General features: G+C 30.1%; 2 protein-coding genes across 5 annotated transcripts; one reads left to right on the top strand and one right to left on the bottom strand.

Annotated features, from left to right (window-relative positions):
* Positions 1 to 71: 71 nt before the first annotated feature.
* On the bottom strand, positions 72 to 3,480 carry LOC127069005 (ankyrin repeat domain-containing protein 54). 3 transcript variants are annotated; one of them, XM_051005566.1, is made up of 4 exons: positions 3,326 to 3,480; positions 2,803 to 3,107; positions 2,435 to 2,703; positions 72 to 2,368 (listed from the first exon to the last, which is right to left on the bottom strand). In XM_051005566.1, the coding sequence occupies exons 2-4, from the start codon at positions 2,995 to 2,997 to the stop codon at positions 1,927 to 1,929; spliced, it is 906 nt and encodes a 301-aa protein (XP_050861523.1). In that variant the 5' UTR covers positions 2,998 to 3,107; positions 3,326 to 3,480; the 3' UTR covers positions 72 to 1,926. The 3 variants fall into 3 exon arrangements, with proteins under 3 accessions (XP_050861523.1, XP_050861522.1, XP_050861521.1); XM_051005565.1 differs by having other exon boundaries at positions 2,803 to 3,127; positions 3,326 to 3,475; XM_051005564.1 differs by having other exon boundaries at positions 2,803 to 3,465.
* A 266-nt stretch (positions 3,481 to 3,746) lies between these two features.
* LOC127068996 (cell division cycle and apoptosis regulator protein 1-like) lies at positions 3,747 to 11,979 on the top strand. 2 transcript variants are annotated; one of them, XM_051005542.1, is made up of 15 exons: positions 3,747 to 3,952; positions 4,471 to 4,598; positions 4,665 to 4,936; positions 5,002 to 5,235; positions 5,358 to 5,621; positions 5,707 to 5,932; positions 6,003 to 6,280; positions 7,085 to 7,340; positions 8,276 to 8,341; positions 8,434 to 8,634; positions 8,874 to 9,053; positions 9,150 to 9,500; positions 9,594 to 9,951; positions 10,034 to 10,377; positions 10,453 to 11,979. In XM_051005542.1, the coding sequence occupies exons 1-15, from the start codon at positions 3,895 to 3,897 to the stop codon at positions 10,726 to 10,728; spliced, it is 3,492 nt and encodes a 1,163-aa protein (XP_050861499.1). In that variant the 5' UTR covers positions 3,747 to 3,894; the 3' UTR covers positions 10,729 to 11,979. The 2 variants fall into 2 exon arrangements, with proteins under 2 accessions (XP_050861499.1, XP_050861496.1); XM_051005539.1 differs by having other exon boundaries at positions 8,434 to 8,640.
* The last annotated feature ends 17 nt before the right edge of the window (positions 11,980 to 11,996 follow it).

Here is an 11,996-nt window from a genome sequence, read left to right as displayed (position 1 = left end):
AAAATAAATAATGGTGCCAATAAAATTGTTGACAAATAATTAATAATTAAAATGCAAAGAAGTTTCCAAAATTTCAATCTTTACACAAATTGCTTGTTGCCTTTATTTCTTGTAATGAGAAAAGATATTTTTAAATTTTTACAAGAGCTACAAGTTTTACACATTTATATGTTAAAACTACATACTACATGAGCATGTTATATCATTGTACATGCATTTGAAAATATAGAATCTGACGATATATTAATAATTTAAGAAACAGATCATGAATTACAAGTTCCAATAAAAATTAGTTTAAAACATTATAAATAAGGAGATAGTGATTTTAAATAATCTTCCTATTGATGTAATGTATACAATATGAAAAGAATGTAATGTTATGCTAATTATTTTTACTTCGTTACTAAAGATTAGAAGTAATGAGATAATCAAGTATATTGATAAAAATTAATGATTTTATGAGATTCATTAAATAGCTAGGCAATCTTAAATTAAATAAATCCCGGCTTTTTAATATTTCATAAATATTTGGAAATATATTATATTTTAATTCAACTCTTTGAAAACTAATGCATTTTAAGTGAAAGAAATATATTTCTTTATATTATATTCCTATATCATTTATTTTATATACGATTTTTTTTTATATCTCTATACAACAAAATCCTTAATATTAATAATTATTTTAGTTAAGGTTACACTGCAATACGAAAATATAATGTACATTTTTAGGCAATTACATTATTTCTATGATTCATATCCTTTTTATAAATTGAAAAATTGTTTATTATTAAGTTCTTTATTAATTGATTTCCATTTCTACATTGGAAACATTATAAAATAAAAACAGCAGTATAACCTCAATAGTTTTATTTTCCCACATGATTATATATATGTTTTGTTAATATATATATATATATATATATATATATATATATATATATATATATATATATATATATACACAAAATACTATATGTACACACTTATTTTCATAAAAAAAAAATATATATATTTTTTATTATATATTATAAGTTATAATAGAGATGCTCTATGTTAATACAATCAATATGTACAGAAGATGTAAAGATATTACATCAGTTATTTACATGTTTATATGTAAGTAGAAAATATTGAACAATGTATCTTTGAAAAGTAAAAATTACGATCTTAAGTTCTAATATTGAATAGCAAAAACAGTATAATGTATATAACAAATTTTTCTTCATAAGCATATTGTATAAATGTTCTTCTAAAACATTGTAAACAATGTGTTGTGTAGTTGCAAGATAATTTATCTTTTATCTTCGATTATTAAAAAATTTTCTTTAGAGAAAAAAATATTAATTATGATATATAGTGTTTATTAAATACCTGGTCTTGTCAAATTGATTAAAAGATTAATAATTATAACCTCACAACATCATAAATGTAATATAGTTTTTAATACAAAATGAAATAAAGTATGTAACTGAAAAGTATAAGTAACAAAGGATGACATTTTTAAATCCTCCATTTTTCCTTTTTATATCAATAAAGCAGTATAAGTATACACTACTGATGTTGCATACTAAATTTTTAAATGTATACATTTCATAAGTAATATATTTTTAATTTGCTAATTAAATTTATACAAGTGTTGAAAATGCAGTAAGTTATTTACAACTAAAATTTAGTAATTGACCAGACCAGGACTGTAGGATCAAAGACACAAGGATTAAAATAAATTACAACATACGTGTATAAGATCGATTATAATGAACAACAAAAAAATTAATGAGTTCTTTGAGATATTAAACATAACACTACAGTTATTATTAATTCTCATAACTGTCTTTTTTATAAAATGTGTAGTATTTCTATTGCATTAATATACTATGTATAATTTGATCAGTAATATTATTCACAGTATATTAATACAAATAGTTAATTTGTAATACTAAGAGAATTTATGTTAGCCAGTAAATCTTTGACATCATCCTGTACTTGATCAGATGTATTAGATAGCGAAAGACGAGAACAAAAGCTACTAAGCGTTTCGACTTGTTCAGACATATCTTTTTGTTTTTGTACGTACACCATTAGCATACCAATAATATTGTGTACTTCTTCTTTAATTTTTAACATATCTTCTTGAAGAGGTTTTCCATATTCTTGCAACATTCTTAATTTCTTTTGTGCTATTCGTAATGGACTACAACCATATTTATCCAAAGAGTGTACATTTGTTCCAGCCTTTAAAAGCAATGTCACTACTGATATTTTACTTGTGACTGCTGCTAGATGAAGTGGAGTATTACCTATGATATCACGTTTATTAGGATCTGCACCATGTTCCAAAAGCAGATGTACTATTGCCTCGAAGCCTCTATATATAAAAATATTCAGGAATCATTTTTATATATCATTTTGTTTAACAGTAGATATAATTTACCTGCAAGAGGCTAAATGAAGAGGTGTACGTCCTTGTTCGTCACGACTATCGGGTGAAACACCAGTATTTAACAGTCTTCTCATTAATTCAATATTATTTGTATAAGCTGCAAGTCGCATTTTACGTTCCAAAAAAGTTTCTCGAAATTCTTTCCAACCAGAATAATATTGATCAGTACGAAAATGTAGCGATCTCATCTTTCTTGGAATAACTTTGATACCTCTTAATTCTTTTGCAGAAACACATCTATTTGTGGGAGGTCTAAATCCCTAAAATAGTTGCACATTGAGTATGAAGTGAATGATCATAATGGTGCCATTTCACATTACCTAACTTCGTTGTTCTCAATAATATAAAGAAATTCTTACCTGTGATGGATATACAACGAGTTCTCCTGATGTACTGGCACCCGAATTTTGGCTTATATCGGCACAGTTATAATTTCCAAGTCCTGGACACAACGAAGAAATCGGTAAACTCAGATCCATTGACCAGGCTGGACCTAATCCTATTCGAGAAGTATTCTGTTCGTTTTCTTGTCCTTGATTTTGGCTGCTATTCATACTCGCAACGGTTGTAGAAGAAGTATTACAACTTATTTGGCCACTTGTAAGATTTTCGTGTTGAACAATTAAACTGTCGTTTGAATCATTTCCAGTCTCAACACCAGAATCTACCGACGTCATATTGCATCTAAATGTTTTACAACTTGAATTGCGTTTCACGAGAGAGAGAGAAAGAAAGAAAGAGACAGACAGAGAGAGAGAGAGAGAGAGAGAGAGAGAGAGAGAGAGAGAGAGAGAGAGAGAGAGAAAGAGGAGAAAGAAAGAGACAGAGGAAAAAGAAAGAGAGACACGATGTTTATCAAACTCGATCTATATACATATGCACCTGAGTATTTGGATGTCTATCTATACCAAAATAACAACAGATACGAAAATGTTTTCACATCATCTGGTGTGCACTATACTTGATCGTATTGTTATCTACAGATCACAGAGAGCCTCACAGTTGCTCATAGTAATACACATTAAATAAGCGTAGTGTAGAAGCTTGCGCACGCAACATAGTAAGGCTACTAAAACGATGTGGCGCCATCTTCTGTTATGGGTACAGAACTACACTGTATAGATTATCTTTTATCATTGGTGCTTTTTTTGAATTGAATAATAAAGAACAATTCTATTGGTTCTTATATATCTACAGTATCGACGAAGCTTAACATTCGTATACTCAGAAATCAAGGAATAGACAGACCCTAGAACTTTACCCAACTTCAACCAAACAGAAATAGCGTCTATGAAATATTACATAAGTACACAGTGTGATTTGAAATCTTGTAGAATTTATATTTAATGATTGTAATATCCAAAAATATGGCGCCCGAGTGAAGGACGCTTGATCGAGAATACGAAGCATTAGAAAATTTATAGAAATAAAGGAAAAAACTTCCGAGAGAAATGAGTAATCTTTCACCATTCGGTGGAGGAAAGAATCCACCTTGGGTTCGTAATACAGGTAAGATAATATTGTATACTAATATAAAGTGAAGAAATTGCATGTCGTTCCGTGTGCAGAGCACGATGTTGCCAAATTTGTGTTAAAATTTATGTAAGTTGAGAAAACTTTTCTTAAAATATCTTTTTCTATATATTATCATGAAATAATCATTCATACTGATATGTAAAGAACATTATTTTATTAATATTTTGAAATAATTATTCTAGATTTAAAATGATATTAAGATCCATCAAAATGGATGGCTCCATTATTTTATTAGTGATATGAATAGTGTGGTATCATAAAAGGTTGTTTTTGATATCTCTTACATGAATTAAATTAGAAGTATATTAATTTCAATTGTAATAATGTGAAAAATCTTACTAATAATTAATCAATATTCTTAAATTTGTAATAAATTTTATACTTTGTAATTTTTTCCATTAAATAAAATGTATCTTACTTTGATTATATAACGAATATGATTCTATTTTATATTTATATTATATTTTATCTCTTTGGATTTACATTCATAGGACAAGGTATTCAAAATATTCAACAGCAAATGTTAGGTCAGGCAATGGGAACTATTGGTGGACAACCTATGGTTCAATATCAGCAACAAACACAGCAAGTTTATCAACAAAGTTTAGGTTTACAACAGGTCAATATAATATTTTATATGATTAGTAATTAACAATATTGAATTTATAAATATTTTGTTATATAGCCGAATATAACGATGGCTTCAATGACTACTCTGGGTTCTAATCTACCATCTGGAATAGCTGGACAATTATATCCACAAGTTGCTACAGTTTCTTATCCAACACCAAGAGCTTTAAATACGAATGCATTTCAACCATCAGTAGCTGGTGTTCCCCAACAAGTACAACAAAATGTACCTTCATCGTCACCAAAACAAAGAGTCTTTACAGGAACAGTTACTAAAGTACATGATAATTTTGGTTTTGTTGATGAAGATGTATTCTTTCAAACAAGGTGAGTGAACAAAATCAATTTTGATTAAGATAATTTGAATTCATTGTTAATGATTTGTATTTCAGTGCTTGCGTAAAGGGTTCTAATCCAATAGTAGGAGATCGTGTACTTGTAGAAGCATCTTACAATCCTTCTATGCCATTTAAATGGAATGCTACTAGAATACAAGTATTACCCATGGGAAATAATAATAACAATACTAATACACAGCAGACGAATCAAGCTAATCGACAACAAGTAAATCGCCCATCAGGAACTTATAATGCAGTGCCTCCTCCTGCAGAAAATACAAATAATAGGTAAATTTAAACTATAGCATAAAGACAAATTCAAAATGATATCTAATTGTAGAAAAGTATGAAAATATTTTATATGTAAATTACTTCATTTTTATTTTGAAAAATAATTTCATGATTGAAAGATTTACAACTACTACAACAAATACGAATACGGCTAGTAATCGTAACAAAGTTGGAAGAGTTAGAGAGAGATCACCTCGTGAACGTAGGAATGAAGAGGAAGAGATTGAAAGAAAACGACGCCGAGAAGAAAGAATAAGGGAACGTGAGAAAAAAGAAGAACGTAGTCCTTCAAGAACTAGAAGAAGTAAATCTCCTAGACCTCGAAGACGTACTAGAGTAGTGCCACGATATATGGTGCAAATACCAAAAATCGCGCTCGATTTGTTAGTAGTCTATGTTACCATTTTTTATCTCCACATATTCACAATTATGATTTATCTTAGGCGATATTATTGGTTATTATTTCAGACCTGAAGCAGATGTTCTTGAAGTAAGAAGACGTTATCAAAACATGTATATTCCCAGTGATTTCTTTTCTACTAACTTTAGATGGGTTGATGCTTTCCCTCCACATATGCCATTCACTCTTAACAAACCTTGCTCTTTTCATGTTATGCACAAGGATGTAGATTCATGTATAGAAAATACTGCAGTACTAGAACCTTCGGATGCTGATTATCTCTTTTCTGCAAAGGTTCGTTCAATTATATGAATTAATTATTTAACAATTCATTTGTCTTATGTTTTATTACTGTGTTCCACAGGTGATGCTTATATCAATGCCTGCCATGGAAGAAATTTATAAAAGATGTTGTGGAGTCTCAGAGGATAGAGATCCAGATCGTGATTATATACATCCTACTCGCCTTATAAATTTTTTAGTAGGCTTACGAGGTAAAAATGAAACAATGGCCATTGGTGGGCCATGGAGTCCTTCCTTGGATGGACCAAATCCCGAAAAGGATCCTTCGGTTTTGATCAGGACGGCTGTCAGAACCTGTAAAGCACTTACAGGCATAGATTTGTCCAGCTGCACTCAGTGGTACGATTTTGCAAATATTGGTATTTTTTTATGTAACGTACGTTTGAATTACAGTTATAAATCTTTTTTCTTTTTTTTTCTTTTTTTTTTCTTTCTTTTTTATCTTTTTTTTTTTCTTTTTTTTTTCCTCAATCAAAGCTCCCTCATTATCAAAGAGCAATGTGATGTTAATAAATTTTTCTGCCCGTTAAAATGCACTATCGAAATGTTCGGTTATTCAATTTCTATAAACCATTATTATGGTAAATTTCGATTTAAATTTCATTTGATAATCAGTGTCATGTTGCCTTTTTATGACCTCGGATTTTTATAGTTCGCAAAATTATATTGTACATAGTTTTCTTGAGTGAGAAGCTGCTAAAATTTAATTAGTACGAAGTAGCATTAAGGTGCGTTTATGACAAGGGTACATTGTTCGTGATTGAAAAAAAAAAAAAGAAATGTAGATTTTAATGAGTTTCTCACTTGATAAACTAAAATTGTAGCTAAATCTCTACATAGGAGGTACGTATTTATTTTATGCACGACCGACCAACGAAGATTGCTGTGCACTGGATCCTGTTTCAAGCACCCCAACGATGATATACGAGCAGTCGTGGCAGACAAATCATCACTATTGTTCTATTACTGTTGTGATCTACTCAGTTGTGCTTTCTCAAAATGGTCTACGTTGTACGCTGTGCGTGGCTTTGTATGCAGTGCGTGGGCTTAACGAACAAGCGAACGATCACTTAGCATATAAGGCAAGGCTAAGCAGCATTAATCTGAGTTGACGTTTGGGTATTGTTTTTCCTTGCGGCACAGGTACCGCTTCCTGGAACTCTACTACAGACGTGCAGAAACGACCCACAAGTCAGGGCGAGTGGTGCCCTCGCGCGTTGAAACCGTGATACTATTTCTCCCAGATGTATGGAGCTGTGTGCCTACCAGATTGGAGTGGGATGGGCTACAACTCAACTATAAGAAACAACTGGAGCGAAAATTGCTGCGTGCTGCCTCTAACCCCGACGATTCGGATGCTGCCAATGACACTGATGAGGCTGCCGTCGCTGATCAAAAGGCACTGCCAACATCATCCCATATTATTTTTACCTTTTTATTACCTTATTATGTATACATGCAGCTGGTTCCTACTACTAAACTGAATTTTCAGTAGGTGATACTTGTCCATCGATCCAATTTATCTTCCAAGTTTTCTCAAGATTTTACATTTCTTTACAATTTTAGTGCTTAAAAATTAAAACATATTCCTTATTTAGTGAAAGATTTATCATCAGATAACGTTTGTACTTTGAAAGAAGGAACTGTGTTAAGTTAGTAGCTTTATGTTAAACTATTTTTTTTTTAGTTCCTTGATATTCGGTGTAAATAGGAATATTCTGTATTATTCGCAGTAGAATGTATCTATAAAAAAGATATTATTTAACTTTACTATAAATATAAGGAGTCAAATTTTATTTAGAAATAGTAGTATAACATAGTTTCTGGTAGTCTTCTTCAAGTTTTTGTATTATTAAATATTTTTATTAGGTCAGGTATAAAAATGATCGATGGGTAATGTATTACAAATTCTCCCTTAGCCATTGGCAGTTTCATTGCATTAACAAGAGACGCAAGCAAGTCTAGCTCGGAGAAGAGCACAGCTGAGCCATTCCCATCCCTGATACCTTCACCTTTGTCATTGATAAATTATTCATTCATTTCATTTGCTCATTGTTATATACTACTACATTACTGGTATTATCCATAACCTATCAACGACACAGACACCAGAGCCAGGACACTATGAGAATCTAGCAGTTATTTAAGTCATACTTGAGGGACATCGTGAATGAAGAAAGGTGTATCATTACTATGTGAGAGAGTGATTAAATGAAGAATGACGAAAGAATGAAGAGGGAGTGGTTTCGTTTCGTTATAGGGGCTGCTTCTGTTCTGTAGATTCCTATTAAGCTTTTTTACTTCTGCAAGCTAATATAGTTTTTCTGTTTTCAGGATGATATGGCACCAGAAAAGAAAGATCCGACCCATTATTCTCAGTTGGACCCAAAATCTATGAATGTATGCTATTATTTTATAAAATGATTTATATATCTAATATTTATTCGTTAATATTTGTATATACATATTTATGTTTTTTTTTTAATTTATAGGTAAACGATTTACGTCAAGAGTTGGTTGCACGAAATTTGAACTCTAAAGGGCTAAAGTCACAATTGCTTGCACGTCTTCTAAAGGCTATGAAGTTGGAACAGGCTAAAGAGGAAGGACGTCAAGATGATGTAGAAGATAATGAAGATACATCACCACCTCCAAAAGAGGATGATGAAAAAAAATTCAAGGAAAATAAAGATGTAAAGGTTGAACATAAATAATATATATATATATGTATATGTATATATATGTATATGTATATGTATGTAGTGTGCGTGCGTGCATGCATGCATCCATCCATCATACATACATAGATACATACATACACACACACACACACACACACACACACATTAGAAGTATCTACAAAAGTTTAAATAGCCATTTTTATTATCATTGAAGTATATGTTGTGGTGTTAGTACATATGTTAATTTACAGCATGATGAAGATAAAAGAAAATTATACGAACGCGAACGAGTCATACTTGAGAAAAGATATACACTACCAGAGTCTTCTCACATTATTGTGCATCCATCTAGATCAGCGAAAAATGGAAAATTCGATTGTACTGTAATGTCATTAAGCGTTTTACTTGATTATAGACCAGAAGACACGAAGGTATTATATTTTTCTTATGTTATTTATATTTACTGTTGTTCCGTCATACATTAATTATATACGAATTTGATTAATTTATTCCTGACATTTTTATAGGAACATTCGTTCGAAGTGTCTTTATTTGCCGAGTTATTTAATGAAATGTTAATGCGAGATTTTGGTTTTCGCATATATCGATCATTATGTAATTTACCTGAAAGACCTAAGGAAAAAGATGAGGATAAAAAAAAAGATAAGAAAGAAGATAAGAGGGACGAGAAAAAAGATGATAGAAGACGTGAAGATGATCGAAAATGTAATAAGAAAGAGGAAAGAAGAGACGAAAAAAAGAGAGAGGGAAGTAAAGATAAAAAAGATGATAAGGAAGCAAAGAACAAAACTGACGACAAGGATCGGGAGAAGGAAAAGAATGACGACGATGACGATGATGATTACGAGGAATCGGAGGTATTTTACCGAAAAAAAGTCATTAATTAATTTATGATTAATTAATTGGTTTACGTAATGTTTACTTGAAATAAAATAATAATTATTTCGTAGGATGACGATTCGGTTAAGGACGGTAAGAAAGATCGAGACAAAGATGGGAAAAAAAGAAAAATAAAACTTTACACATATGATCCTTATTTACTTTTATCCTTTGTATATTTTGATCAAACACATTGTGGATATATATTTGATAAGGATATAGAAGAACTTATTTATACTTTGGGATTGAATCTATCGCGAGCACAGGTTCGTAAATTAGTACAGAAAGTGGTTACTAGAGATTCTTTGCATTATCGCAAATTAACGGATAAAGCAAAGGATGACAACGGGAAGGATGAGAAGGATGTAGATAAAAGCGACAATGGAAAGACTCAAAATGAAGAAGAGTTATTGCGTTCATTGGCTCTTGGTAAGTGTGATAATCTTCCAAGGAATATTTCTAAGATATCGCAGTTTTTAAATAACAAGAAGAAAAATTTTTTCGTTTTTAGGAAATAAAAAATTATTACCTGTGTTCGTGTCAAGCGGACCACCTTCTAAAAGAGCTAGGAGAGATGATAAATCTACAGGAATAACTGAAGAAGAATCGATACCAGAGGGATTTGTTATATATAAAGGTTCTTTATTAGACGTTGAGAAATTAGTTGGTCAATTAAAAAGATCTGAAAAAGCTCGTTTAGATACAGAAAACCGTATGATAGAATTGCAAAATGAATTAGGAATTGTTAATGAAAAGTCACTAAAACAAACGAACAGTTTGAAAGGTTTGTCCGAGGATTTAAAGATTTACAAAGATAAATTAAGATGTACAGATGAAAAATTTAAGAAAGTTTCGGTAAGTTCTCTTAGTATTTGATAAGTTAAACGAATGAAAATGTAGTATTAAATAATATTTAAAATATTTTTACAGACTGAATGCCATAGTTATTTAACTGCAGTAAAAAATATATATCATATAGCTTCAAAAATGATACAGAGTGATAGCAAAAAAGTGGAAGTTGTAGAAATACAAGATGAGAAAATTGTAGCAGAAGTTAATGGCTCTGAGATAGAAAATAAATGCAAAACTGATACACGATGGGGTGACAGTAAAGTTGCAATAAAGGATGAAACCGATAAAGATAGAAAATGTGACAATAAAATTTCTATTAAAAAAGAAATGGAAAGCGACAAAGAGAAGAAATAAATGGATATTGTTATTCATAATGGTACACATAAACACATTGGAACAGTTTCATAATAAAATATGATCGTGTTCAGCATTGTTAGAAAGCAACTATGATATTAGTTTTTTCACGTATGAAAGTCAGTGAACAACAATTCGATTTCATAACATTTTGCACCAAGTGGCAAAACATAGAAAAACTCGTTATACTAATCATATAATGAATTAAATGTTTGTTGATGAAAATGATAAACAATATAACTATGCGTTATTGTTTTAAATAAGATCTATCGACATTTATTTAAAAAGTAAATTCTAGAGGATATTAGTATAAATTGGATCTACCATAAAATGCCAGATGGTAATAAAGGAATAATTTTCAAAAGTGTGTTTATATGTAATCTCGCAATTTATCAGCTATATGAAAGTATTAAGTTAAATTGCAAAAATTAACTAAAATTTTACATGAAATATAAACTTTTAATGTTTTATGTTAAACATTACATTTTTATACTCTTTCTCCCACACACAGGATATTTTTCTAATGCAATGGCAAAATAACGATATATTTTGCACAAAATTTTTTTCTTGGTTTATACCTTTCAAAGTGATTACTGATTTTTGCACCTGTAATATATTAACATTGCTTTCTAAGCATATTATATATATCAATCATGTGATGTATATATATAACAAAATAAGAAAATGGCTTTTACAATATCATTGAAACTGTATATTGTGGTTATATACGATTAGTAAATATAATTTTAACATTATGCATCGTCAAATATGTCGATTGTATATAAGAAATCTGCCACCTAAATTTTTATAAACCAGCTATATGCGTGAATAATCTTGAATTCGTAAATGGACAAGAAAATTAAACTAAGGATATTATAGAAAAAATATGCAATAACTAATATTTCATCATTGTACGCGACTTTTTATCCTTTAAGTGGACAAATCTTTTCGTCTAACATGAATTTTTTTAATCCCGCAAATACAATAACCATACCATAATATAAATATATAATATGTGAGTTGTGTCATATAATATATGCAATATTGTATTTTGCTCAGTGAATATCTCTTTGAATGACATTGTACATCAAAGAAATATTTCTTTCTCCAAAGCACATAACATATAGCACACACTGTAGTATTTTGTACATACCTGTGTTACTTGGAAAAATTGTAATGCAAGTAGCAGATATTACCATAAATTGAAATCATATTACATACGCAAAAAATAAACTCATACTCGAGCAGTGATGTGAAGTCTATAAAAA

Source organism: Vespula vulgaris, chromosome 14 (genome assembly GCF_905475345.1).
Source record: "Vespula vulgaris chromosome 14, iyVesVulg1.1, whole genome shotgun sequence".
In the NCBI taxonomy this organism is placed as follows: Eukaryota; Metazoa; Arthropoda; class Insecta; order Hymenoptera; family Vespidae; genus Vespula; species Vespula vulgaris.
The sequence above is the reverse complement of the archived record's forward strand: the minus strand, read 5'-3'. Positions and strand labels throughout refer to the sequence as shown.

Excerpts from the sequence above, each read along its gene's own strand:
- LOC127069005 (XM_051005565.1), bottom strand. The coding sequence starts at position 3,120 with ATGACGTCGGTAGATTCTGGTGTTGAGACTGGAAATGATTCAAACGAC. Across the intron at positions 2,704-2,802 it reads TCGTTGTATATCCATCACAG|GGATTTAGACCTCCCACAAA; the intron begins GTAAGAATTTCT and ends CAACTATTTTAG. Across the intron at positions 2,369-2,434 it reads CTTCATTTAGCCTCTTGCAG|AGGCTTCGAGGCAATAGTAC; the intron begins GTAAATTATATC and ends TTTTATATATAG.
- LOC127068996 (XM_051005539.1), top strand. The coding sequence starts at position 3,895 with ATGAGTAATCTTTCACCATTCGGTGGAGGAAAGAATCCACCTTGGGTT. Across the intron at positions 4,599-4,664 it reads AAAGTTTAGGTTTACAACAG|CCGAATATAACGATGGCTTC; the intron begins GTCAATATAATA and ends TTTGTTATATAG. Across the intron at positions 5,622-5,706 it reads CCAAAAATCGCGCTCGATTT|ACCTGAAGCAGATGTTCTTG; the intron begins GTTAGTAGTCTA and ends TTATTATTTCAG.